The 26,035-nt window shown below is 36.0% G+C and overlaps 4 protein-coding genes and 1 pseudogene across 5 annotated transcripts; 4 read left to right on the forward strand and 1 right to left on the reverse strand.

Moving 5' to 3' along the window:
* Nucleotides 1-1,924: 1,924 nt before the first annotated feature.
* LOC130747900 (50S ribosomal protein L1, chloroplastic) lies at nucleotides 1,925-5,422 on the reverse strand. The gene is made up of 7 exons (XM_057600954.1): nucleotides 5,007-5,422; nucleotides 4,699-4,878; nucleotides 4,527-4,581; nucleotides 3,413-3,540; nucleotides 2,732-2,815; nucleotides 2,383-2,508; nucleotides 1,925-2,301 (listed from the first exon to the last, which is right to left on the reverse strand). The coding sequence occupies exons 1-7, from the start codon at nucleotides 5,292-5,294 to the stop codon at nucleotides 2,167-2,169; spliced, it is 996 nt and encodes a 331-aa protein (XP_057456937.1). The 5' UTR covers nucleotides 5,295-5,422; the 3' UTR covers nucleotides 1,925-2,166.
* A 2,603-nt stretch (nucleotides 5,423-8,025) lies between these two features.
* LOC130747901 (protein RETICULATA-RELATED 4, chloroplastic-like) lies at nucleotides 8,026-11,476 on the forward strand. Of its 2 annotated transcripts, XM_057600956.1 has the most exons (9): nucleotides 8,026-8,635; nucleotides 8,897-8,965; nucleotides 9,657-9,788; nucleotides 9,921-9,974; nucleotides 10,057-10,101; nucleotides 10,594-10,733; nucleotides 10,835-10,960; nucleotides 11,054-11,108; nucleotides 11,253-11,476. In XM_057600956.1, exons 1-8 carry the CDS (start codon nucleotides 8,087-8,089, stop codon nucleotides 11,100-11,102), a joined length of 1,164 nt encoding a protein of 387 aa, XP_057456939.1. In that variant the 5' UTR covers nucleotides 8,026-8,086; the 3' UTR covers nucleotides 11,103-11,108; nucleotides 11,253-11,476. The 2 variants fall into 2 exon arrangements, with proteins under 2 accessions (XP_057456939.1, XP_057456938.1); XM_057600955.1 differs by having other exon boundaries at nucleotides 8,027-8,635; nucleotides 11,054-11,476.
* Nucleotides 11,477-11,804: 328 nt separating this feature from the next.
* On the forward strand, nucleotides 11,805-13,694 carry LOC130747903 (pentatricopeptide repeat-containing protein At1g34160). The gene has a single exon (XM_057600957.1). The coding sequence runs from the start codon at nucleotides 11,880-11,882 to the stop codon at nucleotides 13,617-13,619; it is 1,740 nt and encodes a 579-aa protein (XP_057456940.1). The 5' UTR covers nucleotides 11,805-11,879; the 3' UTR covers nucleotides 13,620-13,694.
* A 1,928-nt stretch (nucleotides 13,695-15,622) lies between these two features.
* Nucleotides 15,623-16,210, forward strand: LOC130745107 (uncharacterized). Its single transcript, XM_057597250.1, has one exon. It carries the CDS (start codon nucleotides 15,623-15,625, stop codon nucleotides 16,208-16,210), a length of 588 nt encoding a protein of 195 aa, XP_057453233.1.
* A 5,232-nt stretch (nucleotides 16,211-21,442) lies between these two features.
* Nucleotides 21,443-23,008, forward strand: LOC130745108 (BTB/POZ domain-containing protein At2g46260-like; annotated as a pseudogene).
* The last annotated feature ends 3,027 nt before the right edge of the window (nucleotides 23,009-26,035 follow it).

Here is a 26,035-nt window from a genome sequence, read left to right on the forward strand (position 1 = left end):
GTATATATTCTGAGCGAAGCCCCGTGAGAGGCACATTTTTTTTATGTTGCCCGTGAGAGGCACATTGTCCACCTGAAATGCTTTAATGTTGATTAATATTGCTCAAACATACTTCTTCCAATTTGTAACTTAATAATTGGCAGCATAAATTTGTTACGCTGTGGTTCAAATTTGTATATTTTTTATTAACTATATTTCATGTATGACTATCTTTTTTATATAATTATAATTATAATAAATATTTCTTTATTTTTTCATATATGAATTAACTTTCCAAAAAACTAAATATAAAAATTAACTTCATTAATTTAACGTTAATAAACCTATTAGTCTAAAATTTAAAATATTATCCTACTAAATTTCAATTTAAATATATATTAAAATATTTAAAACACTTATTAAAAGCACCTGTGAATTGCACGGGCTACTTACTAGTTACAATGATGACACAAAGTCTGAGCAATGTCAAAATTCATTCACAAACTATGTGAACAACAATTTTCTGATCTAGCTATGGATAACCTCGATTAGTTTGAAACCCTTTTGAAAAAGATTTGCACAAAAATCATGATAGTTCTACAGTACCCACAAATTACACTATAAAAGAGTTTGGATTAACGTTCTTACAAAATAGGGGAAATACAATATATGAAATATTAGATTAAAGGAATAGAAAAAAAAGCACAACCAAAATATTATAAGAGAAATGAAGAATAAAAAACAAATGGTTGCAAAATTGAGTTTATTAGGCAAAATGAAGAATTAAACAGACAAATAAGAAGTAACTTCCAACAAATACATTAATTAAACAATGCCATCTAAATTAAGATTTCACTCAAAGTCACAAAAAAATAAAGAACTCATAAAGTGAGACTACCAAACAAAAAGAGAAAGGAGATTTGATGGACATGTTTGAGTAGGATAGATCACCAAACATAAACATATGTAGGATACTCTTTCTCTATCTACTCCTGAAATCGTAGCCAAATATCGTGAGAATTGTAACAAAAGATTTTACAAAAACAAAGTAAACAATTGAATCTTGACCTGCCTTGGATATGATCATCAGATCAGGATGCTTGGCAGTGATCTTTAAATCTACAGAAAGAGCGCCTTTATACATTCATGAAGTCTTGAAGCTAGTTTAGCTTCACCAAACTCCTTTGGTTTTTGCACCATAAAATTATAAGGTCTTTTTTCTCTTAACACCTGTTCTTATTCTTTTCCTATTCTTGTTCCTTGTCATTCAACATGAGAAAATTTCAGATGTGAACTTCATAGCGGCTGTTGTAATCTGAGGCTACACCATGAAAAAAAAATGGTAAGCCAAGGAGAGTGAGATTAGCAGACTCAAAGAAAAGGGAAAAAAAACTTGAAAGACATGAAAGCAAAAAAATCATAACCCAACCTCTCTTGTATGACACTGAAGCTGAATAAATGAAACATTTCTTAGGCTCATAATATCAGTGTAGCGTCTCAGTCAAATGAGTCAAAGGAGTAGAATGAGAAAATATGTGAGGACGCCAAATGTACAAAGAGCTTGGGAGATTGAACCGGAGAGCAGATTTCTTCATCAGCAAAGTGGCCACCGTCCTTGTTCTTTTCTAATTTATATAAATTGATATTGATTCTTTCTCTTCTTACACATGGTAGGTACTAAATAGTGAAACTCTTTTTTGCCTATTTTTTAATACCACAATTTTTATTAGTCACTACTGTTCATTCCAAATCATAATTTGCGCCAAACATGAAGCTCAATCCTGCTGTATAGCAACTACAATGAATGCGTTTATTTTCACAATTTGCACATAATTTAAATCACGTTTACTCAGAAGCTACTTCATCCGAAGTGGTTCTAATTAAAACATTTCATCATGGACTAAATCATGTTATACAACAACACAGGCACTTGAAGCACCACATGTGGAAGTAAAATGAAAATTTATTACCAAGAAAGAAAATATAATTAAATCTCTGGTGTTAGTTACAAAGTAATACAAGGTCTATGTCGTGTGCATACGGTGATTTTTAATAGATATAACCACCAAAGTATCCTTTGTCCATCCCTGTCTGCAACTTCAGTGACATCTTTGACAAGGTATTTGGCAAGATCAAACAACTGCACCCAGAAAGCTGACTAAATCAAAACAAGCATTTACAGGACCTCTATTCTGATTGAAGCCTGTAATCAAGCATGTCCCTGATATTTAACCTAACTGATGGTCCCATTGCTGAGCATATGTGTGCGCTTTTCCAGTACACACCTTTAGCACCAGAAGGTTTGTTTGCCTCTACTGATTTCTGTGAAATTTAGACAATTGAGTTAAAAGCTTATCATGGAGTGAAACACAGTTTAGAAAGGCTGCTCAGGGAAGAACATACTATTGCAGCAAGCAAGTTTACAAGTAGATCCTCTTCTGGAAAGTCAGCTTTTCCGAAAGGCAAGTGCACGATTCCAGTTTTGTCTGCCCTGTATTCAACTTTTCCCTGCTTGAATTCTGATATAGCCTGTAATGGTGAAATTAAAGGAGTATTTACGGCACCAATTCTGTTAAAATTTCTTATCCCCCCCCCCCCCAATTTTCTTCCAAGAATAGAAGTAAAACTTCAATCTTAGAATTCTGTGATCATGTTCAGATTACAATATGTATACGTGTAACATGTGCATGTATGTAGACACCCATCTCAAGTGAATTGGTGAAGAAAAGAAACAATAAAAAGAATAACACACCTGAGGAATATTGGCTGTTACAGTGCCAGCTTTTGGATTTGGCATCAGCCCTCTTGGCCCCAGAATCTTCCCAAGGATCGCAACCTGACACGATCAACTATGACAATTAAGGGAGTTTCCATCATAAATATTAACTCTAGGGGGGGGGGGGGGAATCTACTGAATTACTGTAACTCCTCATAAAAAATTTATCAGGATAATATATCTAGAGGGTAGAGGCCTAATCTTTATAGCTTCAAAGAGTGAGAAGGGCAACTCACAGCATGCTACCAATTGACTTAACTATAATGTAGAGATGACAAATACATCTTATCAAAAGGTCTTTGAGATGTCTAGTAGAAACCTATGCTTAGCATCTGATATGATGTCCATCTAAGTGTAGATTTCAGCTATAAAATATGATTGTACTAAGCATGCATTATTGACACACATGGAGAGCTAGATTTCAATGAACACATATCTCCAGACTAATCAAAATTGAATTACAACTATTTGAAAAGGTGATTTTAATCCACATTGGGATAACCTGCTATTCAGCCAGTAACCAACTTTTTGAATCATTTATTGATATTAAATGATTATCTGGATTATTCAAATCAAACTCCGTATAAAGATAAAGTGGAATCAGAGAAAATATAAATAATATTTACACTAATTAGAACAATAAAATCAGAGCAACACCTTAGGCATCATATCTGGAGAAGCAATTAACTTGTCAAATTCCATGAACCCTCCTTTTATCTGTTCTATCAGGTCCTCTCCACCAACCAAATCAGCTCCTGCGTTTTTTGCTTCATCAAATCTTTCACCTATCAAAATAAACTTCAAATTAGAAAAATCAGAGCAACAAGAAATAGATTATGAATTACAAGTGGCAATTTGATTGGTCTTTTGTTCAGTTGATTTCCATTGAAGAACTATCATGAACAACGCATGTCCACTAACAAGTTTTCAGGACTGAGTGCCAATCCACGTGTATAACATGTAGGTTAATCCTATTCACTTTTTTTAAAAAAACTTCAAACTATTAAACCTCTCTTTTAATGAGGAATATTAACATGCAATTTAGAATATTCATTTGAGCCAGCATAAAAACTGGTTATTCATGAATTTGATTATCTTGTCATATACTTAGTCAAGACTTAAATTCTAAAGTTAGATTAGCCATTAAAAAAAATATTTTAATAAAAAGAAAAGAGGGAAATTACAACTATGGGAGACTAAATATTCTCCAAAGAGAAGGATTTAAAGATCAATAAAAAGGCAAGAATCAAGAATGCAGCAAGGCTGTCCTGCCCCTCAATATATGAGGACCCAAATTCCCTCAAAAAAGCTATGTTAAGGGCAGCTTTGACAAGCTATAATGTCAATCCAAATCCATAACAGATTAGGCGTAAAAACAATAAAAATCTTGAAAGTGCATGACATAAACGTCGCCCACGCACAAGAATTTGGACTGCTTATTCTAACGAAAAAGTTTGGTATTTGAAACAAACTCTTATAAACTACTCAACAGTCAAGGGATACAATCAACGTTCATCAAAGCATACTAAACAGATTCATCAATAGTTTAATTACTTCAGTTAGTAGGATATAATCTAAAAAGAAATTGTTATTACAAGTAATACATAATTATAAAAAAATTGGTTGGACTGGCCTACCCATTACTTGTTATAACTACGAGTACAAACATATAGAAAAACAACAATCCTATTACTTTTGCTACACATTCTCTGCATGATCCTGAAACTTGAGCTAACTAAAAGTTTGAATGGGGATAAAAAAGCATAAGCACCTTGAGTGAGAACAGCCACTTTAATGGGCTTTCCAGTTCCCTTTGGCAGACTTACCTATTAAGAAAAGAGTGGACGAAAGAGTCAGAATTTATTACAGTACCATAACCTTTATAGCTCAACTTTTCAATGTACTTGGAAAAAACAAAATGAAGCAAAGGGCAGAGGACTTACTGTTGCTCTTAACTGTTGATCATTATATTTAGGGTCAATGTTGAGGCGGAAATGAGCTTCTACTGTTTCTACAAATTTGGTCTTAGCTGTTTCTTTAACCAAAGATATTGCTGTCTTCAAGTCGTACTCTTTCTTACGCTCCCTCAATTTTTGAATTTCCAGGAACCTCTTAGACCTTGTCTGGGGACACATAATAAAGGGGGAAAACGTATACACTGTAATATCAAAACCTAATTATAATAGATATGAAGTTGAATTTGAAAACCTAATTCTAAGAAAAAAGTGAAAATGGAAAAAGGAGATGATACCCTATCCCTCTTGAGAAGTAATGCGGCCTTCCCTGTCTTAGGCTTGGAGGGCCCATCATCCTCCTTGTCGTCGAGGGTTTCGGCGACCTCGACCTCGGCGGCGAGGGCAGCAGGCCTGAAGTGGGGGGAGGTGAGGTGGAGGGAGTTGGTAGGAGGCTTGAGAACGAGAGGGTAAAGAGAGAAGGTTCTGGAGAGGGAGAAGGAGGTGGTTCTGGAACGGAGAGAAGGAGAGAGGTCTTGTGTGTGCGTGAGCATGAGAGATGAAGAAGGTGCGGTACACGAAGCCATGGTGTGGAGAAGTTTGCAGAAGAAGAGAAGAGAAGAGAGGTTAGAAGGGTTAGCTTCTTTTAGAGATCATCCATTCGAGGAAGAGGAAGAGGGGATAAGATGTTCATGTGCCCTATCGTCTTGCGAATGACGCGTGGATTTCTCTCTTGTCGAGTTACCGTTTTTTTCATCACCTTCTCATTTTTTTACAGTTAAATAAATGGAGAATGTACACTAATAAATTCTTTTACTTTTTCAACATCATTATTATGTACCAAGATAATTAAATCTAATTGAATGTTTGACAAACACATTGGGGTATGGTTCAAAAGTTTTTGGGTAAACATGTGATAAGTCAATCAACACTCATGGAATAAGTTAGTGGTACTTAGGGTTGATGAGGCTTGAGAGTGATCGCTGATACAATGAGATGACATATCTAAAGAGATACTCTTGATAATATTTGTAGGTAAAGGGACACGTGGCTAAATTGACCCCACAATTGAATGAGAGATACTTTGAGATTGTAAATATATGGAACTTTGTAGTTTTAAGAAGGGCTTTTAAGATTTAATAGACTACTCAAAACAATAATGTGTATATTCTTCTCGGGAGTCCAATTCATAGAAATTATAATGTCAAGTGTGCTTCCTTAGGAGAAATGTGAGATTCAAAGCTATTTGAGTTGAGGAACCTACACCAAATCTGGAAAAACTTGGCTTAGCTAGAAAATTATGGCCAAGCCAAAATAAGGAGCCAAAAATTTGGGTTTACTAAAAAAGAGAACTTGTCATTGAAGAAACATCGCTCGCTAATCGAGAATTAATTAGCTAGTTAAATAAGATTTTAGCCGCTTAAATATATAAGGCTACCAGTATTCTTTTTTTATTGGGCTGACCAATAGAAAAATGGGAAATAAGCTTAATCTTGTTGGGTATTGAGGTTAAACTTCAAGTACACTTTAATTAATTAATTCATGTTTATTTACAAATGCAAAATTAATTAATTCATGTTTATTTACAAAAGCAAAATTATTTTTCACTTTAAAATAAATTGTAAAAATAATTTATTATTTCAAAAGCAACTTAAAACCGGAAGCACGGGTGATTCCGCTAGTTATATTCTGAAGCACTTATTAAGATATGAATGTTCCAATCGTTTAGCCGTCCTAATAAAAAAAATGAATATTTCAAACTCAATTTATTAGATGCACGTTTCTTCCCTGATCACCAATCTGAGGTGCCACTTGTAGAATTTGCAAGTTTCAACTACAACTGCTGGCTAGTGGCTCTAGCTGTGGCCTTGTCAATCTCTTTCTTTGCTTGACTTGAGTAATGAATATTGTCCATACATAGCAGATTTTGTGATAGCATTTTTTCATATTATATTTTCTTTTAGGCTTAATTGCAACTTTGGTCCCTGACATTTACAAAAGTCATGATTTTGGTCCCTCACCTAATTTAATTACATAAATCGTCCCTCACCTAACACTCTGTGAGCAACATTAGTCATTTTGTCAATTTGCTAACAGAAGGAGGCTGAGGTGGATTAATAATCTGACATGGACGACACTAGGGAGTGAGAGAGAGTCACATGGGGAGCACGTGACCTCCAACAGTCACCTTCTTTCCTTTTTCTCCTATAAAACAGAGGCAGCTCGCGTGTAAGGGTAAGGGTCCTTCTCCAACTACTGCAACTCGCGTGAAAGACGAAGAAGCTTCTCCAACTGCTGCAGGTCCTTGGGTTCGACGGTTATGGGGGGATTTAGCGAAGGTTCATCTGCCTGTTCTGGATCTGGAAGGCGATTCCACAAGTCCAAGCCACTGAAGATTCTTTGTGATTGCGGAGTTGAAGCTCTCCTTGTAGCATCAGGGACACCATACAGTCATGGAATGGTGTTTTATGGCTGTGGATTGTACAAGGGTTCCCATGTGACTCTCTCTCACTCCTCAGTGTTGTCCACGTCAGATTATTAATCCACCTCAGCCTCCTTCCGTTAGCAAATTGACAGAATGACTAATGTTGCTCACGGAGTGTTAGGTGAGGGGCGATTTATGTAATTAAATTAGGTGAGGGACCAAAGTTGTGGCTTTTGTAAACGTCAAGGACCAAAGTTGCAATTAAGCCTTTCTTTTACATACCACTTTACTATTTTATATCTCTCCATCATATTAATTGTTACGTCTCACTTTATTGTAAAATTATACTACATGTCAGTTTACTTACAAGTATAATTTCACTAATTTTATTTTCATTCGGTTGGACTTGGACTCTCACTTGTATAATTCTATTTTATCTTCACAATTAGTGTATGATCGAAAACCTTTCAAACAAATCAAATATATATCTTGTGTGATATATCAGCCACTAATTATATTCTATATGGTTTGGTGAAGTGGTCCTCTCATATGGACTCACTACTCATACATATTCATATATAAACTTTTAATTAATTGAAATCAAATAATTGCCAAGAAACTATATATAGTTACAATTCAATGGTATTAAGCCAACTTTGATTAAGAAAACTGATGACGGATTCTGAGTTTAGCTCTTACATTCCCATAAATCATTCCCATAAATCGAGAATCTGAGAAAAACTTAATGGTGGACATGTTTTTTTTAGTGTAGATAAAACTTAATCATAATTTAAAATCAGTCCAGAGTCAAGTCTTCCCTTCATCAAGTCAATTTGTTTCTGCTCAATCAAAAAAAAATAATGGGAGAAGAGCGTGGTATATACGCGCCAATTACATACGCGCCACATCTAGTTCCCTTTTCTGATTTCTCACCGAACTTTCCTCTCCTCTGCGATGGCCATGGCTTCCTTCTCCAACATCTCCGCGCGTTCCTTCTCTCTCCCAACCCAAAACCACCACTCTTCTCCGCCGCCACCAACTCTCACCATCATATCCCGCCGTCGACATTCTTCTCCGAGCCTCTTCACTTCCTGTGCTCCTCCTGTTTCCCGATCCCCACGTCCTCACTTTCTCCACTCAAAGAATTCCCGCATTTTTTCAGCCGGGAACGGCGGAGGCGGAACCGGCGGAGGAGACGGAGGTGGAGGTGGAGGCGGAGGCGGTGGCGATGGTGAATCGGAGGACAGGGATCGCAACAGAGGAGAGGCGCTGCTGGTTCTCGCGGAGGTCGGGAAGCCGCTGGAGTATTTGCCGGCTGATTTAGCGGCGGCGATGGAGGCGGGGCGGATTCCGGGGTCAATTGTGAAGAGGTACTTCGAGCTCGAGAAATCGGCGGTGTTCCGGTGGCTGCTCAACTTCGGTGGGTTCAAGGAGAGGTTGCTGGCGGATGATTTGTTCCTCGCCAAGGTTGCCATGGAGTGTGGTGTTGGGATCTTCACAAAGGCAAGCTTGCTACATTCACCTTATCAAGCACAATTGATTTTTAATGTTTATTCTACTGTGTTGAATTGAATTGATGATTGATGGACCTACCTACCATTCACATTTTATATCTTGTTGAGATTTCATACTTAAATTCATGGTCTTAAATTCTGCATTTGCTTCATTAATAGGATAATGAGAGGTCTCATAAATTCTGCATTTGATTCATTAAATTAGAAATTTTATTTTGTTCTTTTAGTTCTTATGGAGTTTTGTTTTCAGACAGCTGCGGAGTTGGAGAAGCGCAAAGAAAATTTCACAAAGGAGCTTGATTTTGTTTGTGCTGATGTGGTATGTCTAAGTTCTGTTGTGTGTCATATCACATTTCCCTAATAATCTTTGCTACAAAAGCTAACCTTTTGGAGAATTGATTTCCAGTCACAAAATCAATTCTGCTAGAAGCTAGAGAGGGTAGTTTTTTTGTTGAAGATAACAAATTCTGAGCTTTTACATCACATTAACTCTACAAAAACACTTTTTCCCCATAAATGTATATAAACGTCAATGCATCACTTTCAATTGCTTTTACTATAATCAATTTTAACAAAATCAATTGTTATAACGCTGATCCAAACACGCACTAAGTATTTTTGGATGGGTTCTGAAGCTCTAAAATCAAGTTTACTCGGTCCCAGTGTAATTTCAGAAACCCACATTTGATTAGAAATGATTATATGTAACTTTTGCAGTTGGGTTGCTACAAACTTGCTTTTGAAATTAAAGTTTTGAAAGAAACTTGACTAACTTCTCTTCTAATTCAATTTGAACCAAAATCAGTTTTACAAAATCAAGTTTATCCAAACTTTGTTTCAAAGGCTCACTCAAAAGTGTGGTTGGTTGAGTGGTGGGCACAAAAGCGAATGCATTTCTACTCAAAATCTACACTTTAAAGCTTGCTAGAATTGATTTTGGATCCAAAGTTGATTTCTATATAAAGCATTGTCTAATCTTTTGTTGTCTTAACTTATTTAACGATTGACAGGTAATGGCCATTGTGGCAGATTTTATGCTTGTGTGGCTTCCTGCTCCCACAGTTTCTCTCCGACCACCACTTGCTGTTAGTGCTGGAACTATTGCCAAATTCTTCTATGGCTGCCCTGATAATGCTTTCCAGGTTAACAGTTCACACTATTTACCTCACTCTTCATCATTTTTGTTTATTTTTTTATAAGCTTTGGTAAATGTTATAATGTGTAAATATCACGTTCATTGGGTGATTAGGTTTAATTTTGTTGAAACTCAACAGGTGGCTTTGGCTGGAACCTCTTTTACACTTATACAGAGAATAGGTGCTATAGTGGTATATACACTAGACCCTGAGAAATTCAAGCAGTTATTTTGTCATATTTTATGGTTCTTTGACATCTTCATCTATTATGCAGCGTAATGGAGCAAAGCTTTTCGCAGTTGGGACTGGTGCATCACTGGTAATTTAACATGCTTCTCTCTGCTTCCTTTTGGTTACTAATTTCAATTTTTGTTCAAGAGTATGCAGCTGGATGCTTTATGAATCAAACCACGCATACTGTATTAGAAGATATGGTAAAATAAGTATGATGGAAAAGAAATAGTTTAGAATAGATACATCATTAGAGAACATGAATTAGATATTAAATCTTACTATTAAGAACCCTCCTTTGAGGTCAGCTGTTACTAGTTACCCTGGAGCATATTTTCCATATGGAGGCATACCGGTATGCAACTTTGCTTATGTGGAATTTTGTTTTCTTCGTGTAGTTGAGTTCACTGAGTGAGATAAGACCTTTGTTGTTGTTTTTGGGATATCTTTTCGTCAACTAAAATATGAGGCATAAGATCTTGTCAGTGTCTAAGGATCTCTCCCCCAGGGTGATTGTTGTATAATTGTAAGACTTTTAGAATATGCATCAATGGATGACGGATTACCTTCCCTTTTGCAGATTGGTACAGGAGTAACAAATGGCTTGATTAATGCACGAAAAGTCGTTGATAAGTCTTTTGCTGATGAGGCTGAGGACATACCAATAGTATCAACAAGTATCGCCTATGGGGTTTACATGGCAGTATCTAGCAATCTAAGGTATTCTTTTCAATAAACAAAACAAACATAATGCAAGGTTTCTGTTGGATTGAATTATGGAACAGAGTCAAATTGAAAATTCTGTCTTTGTTCTTTGCCAGGTACCAAATACTAGCTGGAGTTATTGAACAACGAATTCTAGAACCGTTGCTGCACAAGCACAAGCTCATGCTAAGTGCAATTTGCTTTGCTGTTAGAACTGGAAATACATTCTTGGGCTCACTATTGTAAGATTCTTGGTTTAACTTAATATACGGGTCTTTACAAAATTTACTATATTTCAGTTCTCATAATTAGTTACATGTATCTTCTACGAACAGGTGGGTGGATTATGCTCGCTGGGTTGGGGTCCAGAAGATACGCGATTAGGCAATGGTGGGTTTTCAATTGTAATTTTTAAGATATTGTTTTCATGGGACCAATTGGGTCAAATCTTGGTAATTTTTTTTTTTGAACTTAATCTTGGTAATTGATTCATTCTGAAGTTTGGTGTGTTGTATTTTTTACTCCTCCCGTCAGCATAATTGTACATTCATTAAACGATACCGGAGGTCGCGTCACCAAGAAGCCCCATGAGTCTCCAATTATCACCATAAGCGATGACCATGGAAGGTGCTGTATCCATATTTCACAGCTAGCAGAAAGCTGCAGCTTGAGATGAAGTAGTAGAGTCACATTTTTGTATATGTTTATTGTCTTCCAAACATTTGAATGAAAACAAACTTGTTGTGGTTTTCTTCCCATTAGTAATCCATTTGCTTCTCAAAACATTAAAACCGATTGAGATTTATGTTTCAATACATTAATAAGAAAAGTGAGATTTTTATAGGTTCATGTTATAGAATGCAATTGCGAATTTTCATAATATGTTCATTCGAGAACTGATTTTAGAGAGAATCAATTCTGGAAGAAAACTTTTAAAGAAAAACGTGAAACAGCTTTAAACTAGCACAAAACTGTATGTTGCAAGAGTGTTTGAAATAGTTTTCCCGAATAATCTAATTTCAATTTTTTAAACAGAGATTTGTATTTAAAAAAATTAATTTTCTTTAAAGAAAGCTGAAATAAACCCATTCTTGAGAGGGTAAACATTGAACAACCTATTTTAAGAACGTTGCTAAGGTGGATGTTTTGTTCCCGCTAAGAATGACATCTCAGTTTCAGTTTCAGCTGGATTCATTGTTTCAGAGATGTCACTCTCTCATTCACATCAAGCAGCTTCAAGCCCATCTCATCACCACCGGAAAATTCCACTTTCACCCTTCCCGCACCAAGCTTCTCGAACTCTGCGCCATCTCCCCCGCCGCCGACCTCTCCTTCGCCGCCCAAATCTTCCGCCGAATCCAAAATCCCTCCACCAACGACTGGAATGCCGTTCTTCGTGGCCTCGCCATGAGTCCCCAACCCACGCAGGCCATATCGTGGTACCGCAGCGTGTCACGCAGTCCCCAAAAGGTGGACGCGTTGACATGCTCCTTCGCTCTCAAGGGTTGCGCGCGCGCATTGACTTTCTCCGAGGCCACCCAGATTCATTCTCAGGTTCTGCGTTTCGGGTTTGATGCGGACACTTTGTTGGTCACCACTTTGTTGGATGTGTATGCGAAAACCGGTGATCTTGATGCTGCACAGAAGGTGTTTGATGAAATGCCAAAGCGGGACATTGCTTCCTGGAATGCTATGATTTCTGGGTTGGCGCAAGGGAGCCGACCCAATGAAGCTATTGCATTGTTTAAAAGGATGAAGGAAGAGGGGTGGAGGCCCAATGATGTAACTGTTCTCGGTGCTCTCTCTGCTTGTTCGCAATTGGGTGCTTTGAAGCAGGGTGAGATTGTTCATGGGTATATAGTGGATGAGAAGCTAGACATGAATGTCATTGTTTGTAACGCGGTAATTGATATGTATTCAAAGTGTGGGTTTGTTGATAAAGCTTATTCAGTCTTTCAGAACATGAGTTGCACCAAGAGTCTTATCACATGGAATACTATGATCATGGCGTTTGCAATGAATGGTGATGGATATAAGGCACTTGATCTGTTGGATCAAATGGCTCTAGATGGAGTGCATCCTGATGCGGTTTCTTATCTTGCTGCATTGTGTGCATGCAACCATGCTGGCTTGGTGGAAGAAGGGGTTAGATTGTTTGATTTGATGAAGGGATCTGTGGTGAAACCTAATATGAAACATTACGGGAGTGTTGTTGATTTGCTGGGTCGAGCCGGAAGGATCAAGGAAGCATATGATACTATAAACTCCATGCCTATGTTGCCTGATGTAGTACTCTGGCAGAGTTTGCTTGGGGCTAGCAAGACTTATGGGAATGTGGAAATGGCAGAGATGGCATCGAGGAAGCTGGTGGAGATGGGATCTAACAGCTGTGGGGATTTTGTCTTGTTATCGAACGTTTACGCTGCGCGACAGAGGTGGCATGATGTAAAGAGGGTGAGAGAAGCCATGATAACTAAAGATGTGAGGAAAGTGCCTGGATTTAGCTACACTGAAATAGATTGCAAGATACACAAGTTTATAAATGGTGATCAGAGTCACCCAAATTGGAAAGAGATTTATGCGAAGATGGATGAGATCAAGTTTAGGATTAAAGCCTACGGATATACAGCTAAGACTGATCTTGTGTTGCATGATATAGGGGAGGAGGACAAGGATAATGCTTTGAATTATCACAGTGAGAAGTTAGCTGTGGCATATGGTTTAATTAGCACAGTTAATGGGACACCAATTCAAGTCATAAAGAACCTTAGAATATGTGGGGATTGTCATACTGTGATAAAAATTATATCAAATATTTATAATAGGGAGATCATTGTGCGGGATCGAGCGCGATTTCACAGATTTAAAGGGGGAGTGTGTTCTTGTAGAGATTATTGGTAAAATTAAAAGCAACTGTTTTTTTTTTTTGTATATGTACTTTTTCTTTAAAGATTCTAGAATAGTAAATTTCTCACATGTTGCATTAGTCAAATCTTAGTATGAATAAGATACAAAATGGATGGAGACTACAATGATACAATCCAAAAGTTTTTTTTTTGGTCAAAGATACAATCCAAAAGTTGAAATCTCCTCTATTGAATAAGATACAAAATATTGTATCATTGGGAAAAGTTGAAAAAAACCACTTGGGCCAAAAAGGGAGACTACAATCCAAAAAAAAACCCAACAAAAAAGAAGGGCTCAAAACCTCAATGGCATCCACCAAAAAAAAAAACACCTCAATGGCACAAAAGAAAAACAAAACTCCAACAGAGTTTGTCTTCATGTACAACAAAATATTGTATCATGTTTATGCCTGCTGATTTCCCGACCCTTTCTCTACCTTTATTATACCTTTCTACCCTTTATTCTTAATGATTAAGAATGCATTTCGAAGCAATCTCAATGTTTGGTGAAATTCTTAGATGTGAATTTATGCGAAGGTTTGTGGATATGAATTAATCCTTACACATATCTGTGGTGCTAATAGTACCTGCTACATCTGTGATTAATCATTATTTATTTTCAAAACAATATTATTTTTAGGTAAAGCCCTCCAGCTTTTCTGTGATAGTTCAGGCCTCAAAGTTAATATCCATAAATCAAAAGCCATTGTTTCCAGAGGGGTGCGTGAGGTGGTCAAGGAGCAAATTGCCAGCATCGCACCGATTCCTTTCGTGACGGACCTAGGGCGCTATCTAGGGTTTCCGTTGAAGGGAGGTAGGAGGAGAAGGAGCGAGTTCAATTTTCTTTTAGACAATATTCAACGCAAATTGTCCTCATGGAGATCAAATCTCTTGAACGTGGCGGGCAGGACCTGTCTCATCAAATCAGTGTTGACGGCACTACCCACTTACATGATGCAAGTATTTTGGCTACCAAGAACCATCATTAATCGAATGGAGCAAATCATGAGAGCTTTTATGTGGTCGAAAGGCAACACAAAAAGAGGCTGACACCTAGTGAAGTGGAGCACTGTGAAGAAGAACAAAGAAGAGGGAGGACTTGGTGTTCGTGACATATCTATGGCAAACACGGCATTGCTGGGCAAAGCGGTATGGAGCATGATGCATAACCCACAAAAATTATGGGTACAGGTGATGAGACAGAAGTATCTCAAAAGTTCCTCCATTCTCCAGGTAGCACCCCGGCCACAAGATTCGATGGTATGGAAGGGAATTTTGAAAGCCAGGGATGCTCTCTATGAAGGTTTTGAATACCGTTTGGGCTCTGGTGCTACATCAATTTGGTATGGTAATTGGTCTGATATAGGTATGTGGGCTCCCAGACTACCTTTTGTACATATATCAGATACAAACCTCTGCCTCCGAGACATTATCCAAGCAGGGGCGTGGGCGGTGCACAGTACTTATACAGCAATGCCACCGGAAATGCAAGAGTCCCTGAAGCGAGTCACCCCAAAGCTTGTTTTGAATCGAGAAGATGCGTGGGCCTGGAAGGAAAGTGCCACAGGATGCTACTCTGTACGTGACGCGTATTCATGGCTCTGTAAGGCAGGGGAGGAAGATGTGCAGACGGAGTCTTGGAAGTGGGTCTGGAAAATTAAGGTTCCGGAAAGAATAAAATCCTTCATCTGGCTTATATTGCATAATTCGCTGCAAGTCAATGCTAACCGTTTCAAGTGCAAGATGACAAACTCACCTAATTGCCCTCGCAGCTCTATACAAATGGAGGATGAATTACACTGTCTTCGCGACTGTCCTCACGCTCGTGAAATTTGGCTTCGGGTGGGAGCCTTACGCTGGCGCAACTTTCTGACTGACAACCTCAACCAGTGGGTGAAGGAGCAGGCATGTGGGAGCAATAGCATTTTGTTTGTGGCAAGTTTATGGGGTTTATGGAAATGGAAGAACAATGGGGTTTTTTAGGAGGAGAGTTGGAGCATGGATGAGGCATGGCGTAAAATAGCTTTCGACCACGATGCTTTTTTAAGAGCATTGTCTGCAGAGGATGATGCACAGGGACATAATTACATCAGGTCAGTATGGAAACCTCCTCCGCAAGGGAGTATAAAACTGAATACGGATGGAAGTTGGAAGCAAGGTAGCAATCAGGTGGGGGGAGGTGGACTTTTCCGTGGCCCAGATGGAGTTTGGGTTCGCGGCTTTGTGTCTTTGGATACCGGGGACAACGCATTCCTGGCCGAGGTTAGAGCTCTTCGAGATGGTCTTCACATAGCTTGGGCACAGGGATACAAAGACATCATTGTAGAAATGGATTGCAAGGAGGTTCTGAAAGAGCTAACCAACACAGCTAGCCACAGTTTTTGCCCTATGTTAGGTGAGATAGCCTCTTTACTAAGACAACAGTGGAAGGTGCATGTGCAATGGATTCCCAGGGATTGTAATATGGCAGCCGATTGTTTGGCGCATATAGGTGGGACAGCTAGTTCTAGTGGTTTACACATTCTTGAGAGACCCCCGGTGGAAGTTGAACCTTTCATCTTGAGGGACTCGTTTTCTTGCTTGTAGTTTCTTAGTTTTGTTAGTTTTTCGATGAATAAAAAAAAAACACAGGTGGATCGAGATTGTCATCTAGTATGGAGGTTAACTTCCATTTCTTTTGTTTTGTTTCGTACTTTTGGATCAATATCTTCTCTTCTCCAAATGATATTTTAATTTCTCGTCTCCCTAATAAAATCTTCTCATATCAATTAAAATAAGGTATGAGTGTATCACTTACAAATTTTACACGCTTGTTTTGAATTGTAATGTCTACAATTTACTAGTGCGATAGAGGATGTCCACCCGTTTGGACAGAAAAGATTCCAATATCTTACACATATGGATGGTTCATATATAGATCTAAAATTTGGAAAAATTAATTTTTTTACTGAATTGGATCGTATTTCGAATTTGATTTTCAAAATTGAATCAAACCAAATATATACAATTATATATAATTTTATTTATACAAATATACAACACTGGAAAATTAATTATATTTTCTTTCTTGGTAATAATTTTTTATTTTACTTATCTCAAGTCTTCCACATGTGATGTGCTTCAACTGGTTGTGTTTGTTGTATAAAACTATCTCCAATGGTTTCAACATTTAACACTCTCAACACTCCACTTTTTCTCTTCCCAACACTCCACATCACCTTCTCTCTCCAGTTCAACACTTCATTCAACTTTTACCCACTCCAATGGTTTTTCATTCAACACCCTACCCCCTACCCCACCACTTTTTTTTATTTCATATTTTGATTTAATTTTATATTTTTCTTTTTATGATTTCATAAAATTAAAATTTTCGATAAAAATTAAATTAAATAAACTATTATTGATTTAATTTAATTTAATGTTTTTTTATTTTTTTAAATTAAATTAAATTAACGTAATATTTTTTTAACGTAAATTAAATTAAAACACTTAACAATTTAATATTTTTTTAAAAAATATACACAATAATTTATTTTATTTTATTAGCTTCAAATGGAAGAAAAGAAACTAAGCACACAATAATATATTTTATTTCAAAGCAAAGGGGATAATAGAAAGATAATAAGATGAATAAGATGATGGAAAACTTGGTTTTTTTTTTCTGTGTCCAAATCAAACGAACCAAGTCTCTATTTATAGAGAAAAAAAAATCATGAATTTTGGTAAAAAAATTATATTTTTAAAATTTTTTTTTGAATGAAATAATTGAGTTGGAAAGATTAGGATAAACGAAATTCGCCCGGACCAATCAAACGGAGCCACGTGTTGATCTGCAGCCCCTCTCTCTCCACTGGGTCCCACACGCAGGTTTCAACTATGTTGAATTTTTTCAACTCCTCTCTCCCCCTTTCAACTTTCAACACTTCAATTCAACACCATTATTTACCCCTTTCAACACTAAACACCCCCCTTTCAACACCATTAAAGATAGTCTAACATGTTTGGGTCCACGATGAATACTTTAGAATCATTTCTAGTTAAAAGTTATAGATCTTAATTTCTGAATGAATATGTTTTGGGATTATGAGCAAATTATGAAAACAAATGTACTCGTTGCAATTAGTATGGCTATGTAAACTATTACAGGAGTAAGCTTCATGTTTTGCTGCAAATTAGTGACTAATAAATTTCTGGTATGAAAAAGTTGACATAAAAAAAGAGTTTTACCATATGGAAAATGCTAGCAACACACATTTAACACTCTTTTATGGATCATACTTTAAATTTAGAGGAATTTACATGAATTTCAATAAATAATGATTGAGAGTTGAAAAGAGTAGTAGTGAGTTGAAAAGAGAGTATTAAAGTTAACACTAATCTAACTATATAATATAACTGTATTGACAAGTTGTACACATTCTTCCTATTATATCTCTACACTAGTATTTTTTTACCCGTGCGTTGCACGAGGCCTTCTATTTTATTTTGTATTGTGTTTTTTTATGGTTTTTTTAAAATTATTTATTTGTATGAAAATATGAAAAAATAATATTTTTTGATAAATAGGTTTTTTTGTCGTAGGTTTTTTTATGAGTGTATTTATTTTTTAATTTGTGTTGTTTGTCCTTATTTATCTAATCGATACTTTTGATTTATTTTTTTGATATAACAATTTTATTATACTTTACAGATAGAAGTAATATTTTTTTGTAAGATCTTATTTAATATTAATTTTATCTTTTTGAGGTTCATAACTCATACGAAATAAATAATAATAAATTTATTTAAAATAATTTGAAGTTAACGGTATAAGTCCATATTAAATTATCACTATAAACCTTGATTTCTTCAGAGATGATCGATTACATGAAAATGATGTCAACTATATTTTGCAGTCATATTTTGCAGTTGGAGTAGTGTGACTTGTAACCTCTTCAGTTTTTTAGATGCTCATTCAAGTAATCTTATATTTGTGCTTTGTGACTCTATATTTTATAGCAGATGCTTGAACCATAAAATGTTGAATCGCATAAACTTGTCATACATAAAGTGTGTCACTAAACTGTAGCATTTGAAAAACTACAATTTTAAAAATTCACTTAATTATGGTAACAATAAATAGTTTGGTTTAGGTACCATGAAAGTGGGGAAAACAAAGAAATTTAATACATTTTCAATGATTAAGAGCAGTTCAATACTATTAACAATTTGAGATTTTTTGAAATCTCTTGTTTTCCACACATGAAGTACACAAACTGTTTGAGTCATCCTACAAAATAAAAAGTTGAGAAAATTAAAAAGAAAATAATTTTTTAGGTGTTTCAATTTGACATGATGAAATCAAGTTGAAGAACATCATGAAATAAAAACCATGCTAGAACACACGTAAACATTATAGGCTAGTCCATCAATAGTTAGCCGTTGGATATATGTACCTTAAAAAATGTCTTGAAGCGTGAGCCTTTGAAAAGAAAAATGCAAATACCTCAACAAAGCTTATGTGAAATGCATATGTTAAATGAGTATTGACACTTATTACTTTATATAGTTGTAGAAAAAAGGGTTAGAGATAGTCTTTTTTTCTTTTGGTAAGATCTTATTTAGTATTAAGCATAATTTTTTGAATTTCATAACTCATATAAAATAAATAATAATAAATTTTTTTATGTAATTTTCAATTAATAGTATGAGTTATTTTCTAAAAAAATTAATAGTAGAAGTCTATAAAATGACATTGATGAATGAAGTTCAAGAGGAAGAGATAAGAGTTTTTTTATTGAGTGACCTTTAACTTTCAAGATTTATTATTAATATTAATTATTAGTTGATTAATACTTCAACAAACTTAATCTAATAATATGTGTCTTATAAAATTCATAACTTATATCATATTTAATATTAATTTTGACCTATGACATTCCATAACTCATATAAATTAAATAATAATAAATTTATTTAACATAATTTTGAGCTTAATAGTAGAAAGTTATATACTTACATTGATGGAGGAAATTCAAGAGGAATATCAAACGGTTGAGATTAAAAGTTTGCTGAATATCGAACGGTTCTTAAAAATCACATATGAAATAATATGTATAATTACTTAAAAGCTCATAGATAAAAATTAATATATGAAACATTGTTTATTGATAGACTATTTTACCCTCAAGGTTGCTAAACTTCTCCTTTATATTATATATAAATATAAATATAAATAACTTTTCGAATTTCATAACTCATATGAAATAAATAAAATGATATAAATTGAGCTAAACTTAAGGTAGACGATGAAGATGACAACACCACACCAAGTTGTAAACTCATTTAGTCGATTAAGTTCATAATGAAACAATAAAGATTACGAAAAATGCAAGAAACTTACATGTTTTCAAGATATAACATTGGAAGAATGGCAAACGACATTGAAAAAACCTGAAAGAAAAAACAAATTGAAACTAAATCAATGAAATGTAAAAGGAGAAAAAAAGCTTCATTGTACCACATTAGAAGAAAACATTGTCATTTGGTCAACTAAGTTCATAATAAATTAATCAAAATTAAAAAAAAAAGCAAAAAATTTACATTGGTTGAAGATTAAATTGTCAAAAAAATGGAAGCAAACATCATAAAATTATTCAAGAAAAATAATGAAACACAATTAGAGAAATAACCAAGAAGATGACTTTAACTGTTTATGTAGAAAAAATATTTTTGAAACGAAATAGAAGTTATGAACATATCATAATAATATTGATAATCAATAGCAAAGAACAAAAACATGCATAAATTACAAAAGTAAAATAAAATGTGTAACTTTCATCTATTGAATAAGTGATAACAAAATGCATACTGCGAATAAAGACTAAATCTTACAGGAGTGCGGGATGAAGAATGAGAAAAAATAAGACAGTTTGGGAAGAACCGTAGCATGAGAATAAAATCTGAAGAAGAAATGATAGCGAAATCATAACAAATAAATCAAAAGGGATAAATAAGGCGAAAAAAGAAGGGCACTTACCGGATGGAAGATGATGATGAAGTAAAACTCAATGCCTGAGAATGAAAAGTGATTAAGAAGAAATGACCGGTGAAGAGGAAAAAGATGCAAAAGAAATTTTTCTAACCTGATGGAAGATATTCTTGTGCTGAAATGATGCTGTTAGAGAATCCAAATTAGATAGATTTCCTGCACATGAATGGAGATGTTGAATATCAAAATGAGAGAGATGAAAATAAGTTGAAAGAGGAATGGAAAGATGTTTTATACATGGGAGAAGAAGGAAGAGACTCTTGGTGATTTTGTAACCATAATCCATGATCATGAGTTACAAAAGCAACAAATAAAACGACCAAGAATATGAAAAGGTTGTACAAAGAATTTCATAAGAAAAGGATCAACGGTTAGGATTAGAAGAAATGAATGGTCAAGATTGATTTCATATTGAATTACTCACAAATTTACCTATTTGACCATGGAAGTTTTCCACCCATATGCATTAAAATATTAAATTACAATTTTACCCTCAAGGTTGCAAAAACTCTCCATTTATATAGTTTATAGATAGATAGATAGATATTATATTTTAAATTCAAATTTAATCATGAGATGTAGAATTGTTTTATTCTAAATGAGTTACCGTGTAAAACTCATGAAATATTTATAAGATATTTTTTCGTTTTGTAAACATAACTATAATATCTCTTTTTTTTTTTGTTCAATACTATAATATCTACCTAAATCATAATCATTATCTCCATTCTCCTAATCCATTATATTATGGGGGTTCCACTTCTCTGCTGACGGAAGAAGGTCATACGATGAAGGGTTCGAGCTCGTATCTGTTTGACCCGCCCTTGGTCATGGAGTCTGAGCGGTCTTCTTCTGAACTTGATTTCACCTTCGCTTACAATGATACCAATTTCTCCGACAGGCTTCTCCTGGTTGAGATCACCAACGACCCGGTTGATGCGCCACCTAATACAGACACTGCCACCGCCATCGCTGACTGCAAGAGGAGGAGACGCCAAGTTTTGAAAGGTCATCAACCTGAACCTGATTGTGTGCCCTATGAAAATCAAGATCACCAGGTTTTTGATGAAAATCAAGATGATGATGATGAAGCTGCAACAAACAATGATTCAAACGCAGGTGTTGGGGTTAAAACATTGCATGTCAATTCTGCTATCCTAGCTTCTAAAAGCCCTTTCTTCTACAAGCTTTTCTCAAATGGGATGATGGAGTCAGAACATAGTCAAGCCACCCTCAGGATTAATGCATCTGAAGAAGATGCTATTATGGAGCTACTCAGTTTTATGTACACTAATACATTGAATATTACTACAACACCCGTTGTTTTTAATGTGCTTATAGCTGCTGATAAATTTCAAGTCCCTTCATGCATCAGATCCTGTACTAGTTGGTTATTGCGAAATTTCACAACGGACTCTGCATTACTTTACCTCGAGCAGCAGCTTTCTCATTCCGATGTATTCCAACCACTGATTGATGCTGCAAAGCAGTATCTTGTTGACCGATATAAGGATATAATCAAGTTTTAGGAAGAGGTTGTGATGTTGCCTCTTTCTGGAATAGATGTAATCTTGGCCAGTGATGATCTTCGGGTTGAATCAGAATATGTTGTGTATTCCTTTGTAAATAATTAGATTACACGACACTACAACGGACATAAAGAAAGGCGAGAAGTTTTGCGTAGGCTTGCGCCTTTAATTCGCTTCCCTTATATGACGTACTCACAACTTCAGTACGTACTTCAGAAGATTAATAGCTCAAAAGGTAAGGAGGTTGTAAAACAGTTTGTACTCGAAGCTCTAATTTTCAAGACAATGCCTCTACATCATCAACAATCACCGGCAGCAGAAGAGTTGAACCATCGTCGTTTTGTGGAGAGGGCATATAAGTTTCACGCTGTCAAGGTGGTAGAATTTGAACTTCCCTTGAAGCAGTGTGTGGTGTTCTTGGATCTGAAGCGGGAGGAGTGTGCTGCTTTGTTCCCATCTGGCCAACTGGACTCTCCGACATTCCATTTGGGTGGAAGAAGGTTTTTTCTATCAGCTGAATGCATCATGAATCAACAGGGCTCTTTGCATTGTTTTGGGTTGTTTTTGGGAATGAAGGGAAATAGTTCAGTAAGATTGAATGTGGATTACGAATTTGCTGCAAGGTCTAGGCCAACAATGGAGGAGTTTGTTAGTAAATACAAAGGCAATTATAAATTTACTGGAGGGAAGGGGGAAAGGAAGGTTGTTGGCAAAGATAACTTGTTTGAGATTCCATGGAATTCGTTCATGGCTGAGGATAGTCTTTTATTCATTAACGGTGTTCTCCATCTTAGAGCCGAGCTCACTATCAAACGACGTAGTTGATCCTCTATTTATATTTATGAATTTTTATTCTACTTGTGGTAGGCTTTTGATTTCTCATTTCCTGTTAAAGCTAAGTACTCACTAATGACCCAAGGTTTATTCTAGTTAGTTTTTTATTGCTAGGTTTTTATTGGAAACTTGTTGGTAGGACACCTCTCATCTAACAGGACATATTCATGTATTCATTGCTCGCTGATTTCCTGACCCTTCTCTACCTTCATTATACCTTTCTAACCTTTGTTCTTATTGATTGTCGATGCATTTTGAAGCAATCTTAATGTTTGATCAATTTTAACAATGTGAATGTTTGTGGACATGAATTAATCCTTACACATATTGGTAGAGCTAACTGTATCTGCTAAATTTGTGATTGATCATTATTTGTTTGAAGTCAAAACAATATTATTTTTAGTATCAGTGTATCACAGGTTGAGATTGTCATCAATTTTTTTTTAGTACATCGGAAAATAGATTGTCATCATTTGTTGTGTCATTTCTTTTTCCTTCCCTTCAAGCCGGTGGACAATCAAATCTGGTATTCCTTTGTCGGATAAATGGATCTAATTGGTTCGATTCAGAGAACTAATATTTTCCATATATATATATATATATATATATATTTAGTGTAAAGGAAATGCATAAGGCTTAATTGCAACTTTGGTCCCCGACGTTTACCAATGCCACGATTTTGGTCCCCCACCTAATTTAATTACATGGATGGTCCCCGACGTTGTAGGTCGTGTGCAACGTTAGTCCTACCGTTTATTTCTTAATGGAGGAGGTTTACGTGGACGTCCAGTTGGAGAGAGAAAGGAGGTATGAGGAGGGAGGGAAGCACGTGAGTATCACGTGACCCTTATCTGAACCCATTATACCCAAACCCCTGACCTCCCTGGAACGAAGAAGGTAACGCGATTTAGATCCCTAGGGTTTCAGATTTGGGTATAATGAGTTCATATAAGGTTCACGTGAGTTCACGTGATACTCACGTGCTTCCCTCTCTCCTCAGATCTCCTTTTTCTCTCCAACTAGACGTCCACGTAAGCCTCCTCCATTAAGAAATAAACGGTAGGACTAACGTTGCACACGACCTACAACGTCGGGGACCATTCATGTAATTAAATTAGGTGGAGGACCAAAATCGTGGCATTGGTAAACGTCGGGGATCAAAGTTGTAATTAAGCCAATGCATAATTATGATTTATGAATGTTGAAGACACACTTTCCCGGTAGTTCGGTTCTATAGGATTGAGGATGCGTATTGATAAAGTGAAAGAGACAAGTTGACTAAATGGCTATATAAATTATAAAGTTATAACTTTTTTTTTAAGTTATAAACTACTCCTACAAGAAACATCTTCATAATTATTTTAAATAAAACATGGAAATGTGAAATAAAGGGGTGAGCACCAACCCGCCACCGACCCGGACCCGACTTACCCGGTAAGCTCAAAAGTGAAACGGGCGGATTTGGGCGGGTTACCGGGTCCACGGGTTAAAAAATACGGTTTGTAACGGCTTAAACCGGGCTGGTGCGGGCTCAGTTTTTTTATGCTCGGTACCCGAAGCTACCCGAATAATATTTAAATGAAGGTGTGACCTTCACGCTACTTCACAGTTCACACACTAGACTTCACTTTGGGCAGTGTGATTACTTTTGAACTTCAAAAGCTAGCTAGCTCTCCTGCAACTAGCTCTCATATTCAACCGATGCAGAGCCCTAAGACATAAAATATTAGAATAATTTTTTTAGTGTTTTAATGACAAATATTATATTATACACACAACATCAGACTCACCCCCTTTCTAACCCCTCTCTTTTCTCTCAAACTCACCCTAGCAGCAAAAATAAAAAGACAGGCGGCTGAAGGAAGCAAAGTGCCGCCGTCGTTGCCGCCCCCTTCTTCTCTTCCATTGCTTTACTCTTCACGAAGTTCTTCATCTTCTCAAAGTCTTGCCGCTCATTTAGAGGTTTGGTTGCTCTTCATCTTAGATCAGAGGTCATTCAATTCATCAAAAATCTGAGACTTTGTCTTGGATCTTCCTCTGTTGCAACTTGCGAGATCTACAAACTTTGCATGCAAGATGAAAGCTTTTTATCTCCGATGGTGACTGAGAGCAAGGACTCTTCTTGTTTTCTTGGATCTTCTTCTCTGTGATATTTTATCAATAACTCTTCTCCTTTTTTGTGTTTTTGGTTCACCTTCTTTGTATTTTCATGTTCAGTAATTATTCTCAATTTTTTCCATTGATCTGATGTTGGTGAAGCTAAAACCGGCCTAAACCGCCCGCAAAACCCGCCACCCGACATGGCCCGAACCCGACAAAACCGCTATGAACAACGGTCGGTGGCGGTCCAAGTTATGGACATCTCGGTTTTGGTCGGTTGGGCCAAAATGAGCCCGAAACCGACCGAACCGACCGCTGCTCACCCCTTGTGAATCAAAAGGAAAAATAAATAAATGGAAAAAGATATGATACTTCATTAAAACGAATTTGTATTTTAAATTTAGAGAACAAAATTTAGGTATAGCATATTGGAAACTTGATGGATTTAACAAGGACATATTGGAAACTTGTTGTTGCTAGGCTTCTCATCTATCAGGGACATATTGGTTCAAGTGATACATGCTTGATTCCCCTTAAGTAAGGTATCAGGTTTGAGTTTTGTGGATGACTAAGAGAGTTAATCAGCCCCACCATGATGTGAATGTTCCTGATTCGAACATGATAATCTTCGAATGAGTACATCTGTCTTACACCAGTGAAAAAAGATATGATACTTCATTAAAACAAATTTGTATTTTAAATTCAGACCGGTGCACATCCTCGATCCGAAATTGGTGCACATCCTCAATCCCAAATTACAATTCAAAAATATATTTACCATTGGCCATGAACCTCCTTTGGGTTTAGTTGACATTACAAAATTCCATTAATTAGACGGAAGATTGAAACATCACTAGAAACGAAATTAGTTGAACAAATTTCCATCAAAAATAAATAAATTTAGTTGAACAAATTCAA

Source organism: Lotus japonicus, chromosome 3, assembly GCF_012489685.1.
Source record: "Lotus japonicus ecotype B-129 chromosome 3, LjGifu_v1.2".
NCBI classification, from domain to species: Eukaryota; Viridiplantae; Streptophyta; class Magnoliopsida; order Fabales; family Fabaceae; genus Lotus; species Lotus japonicus.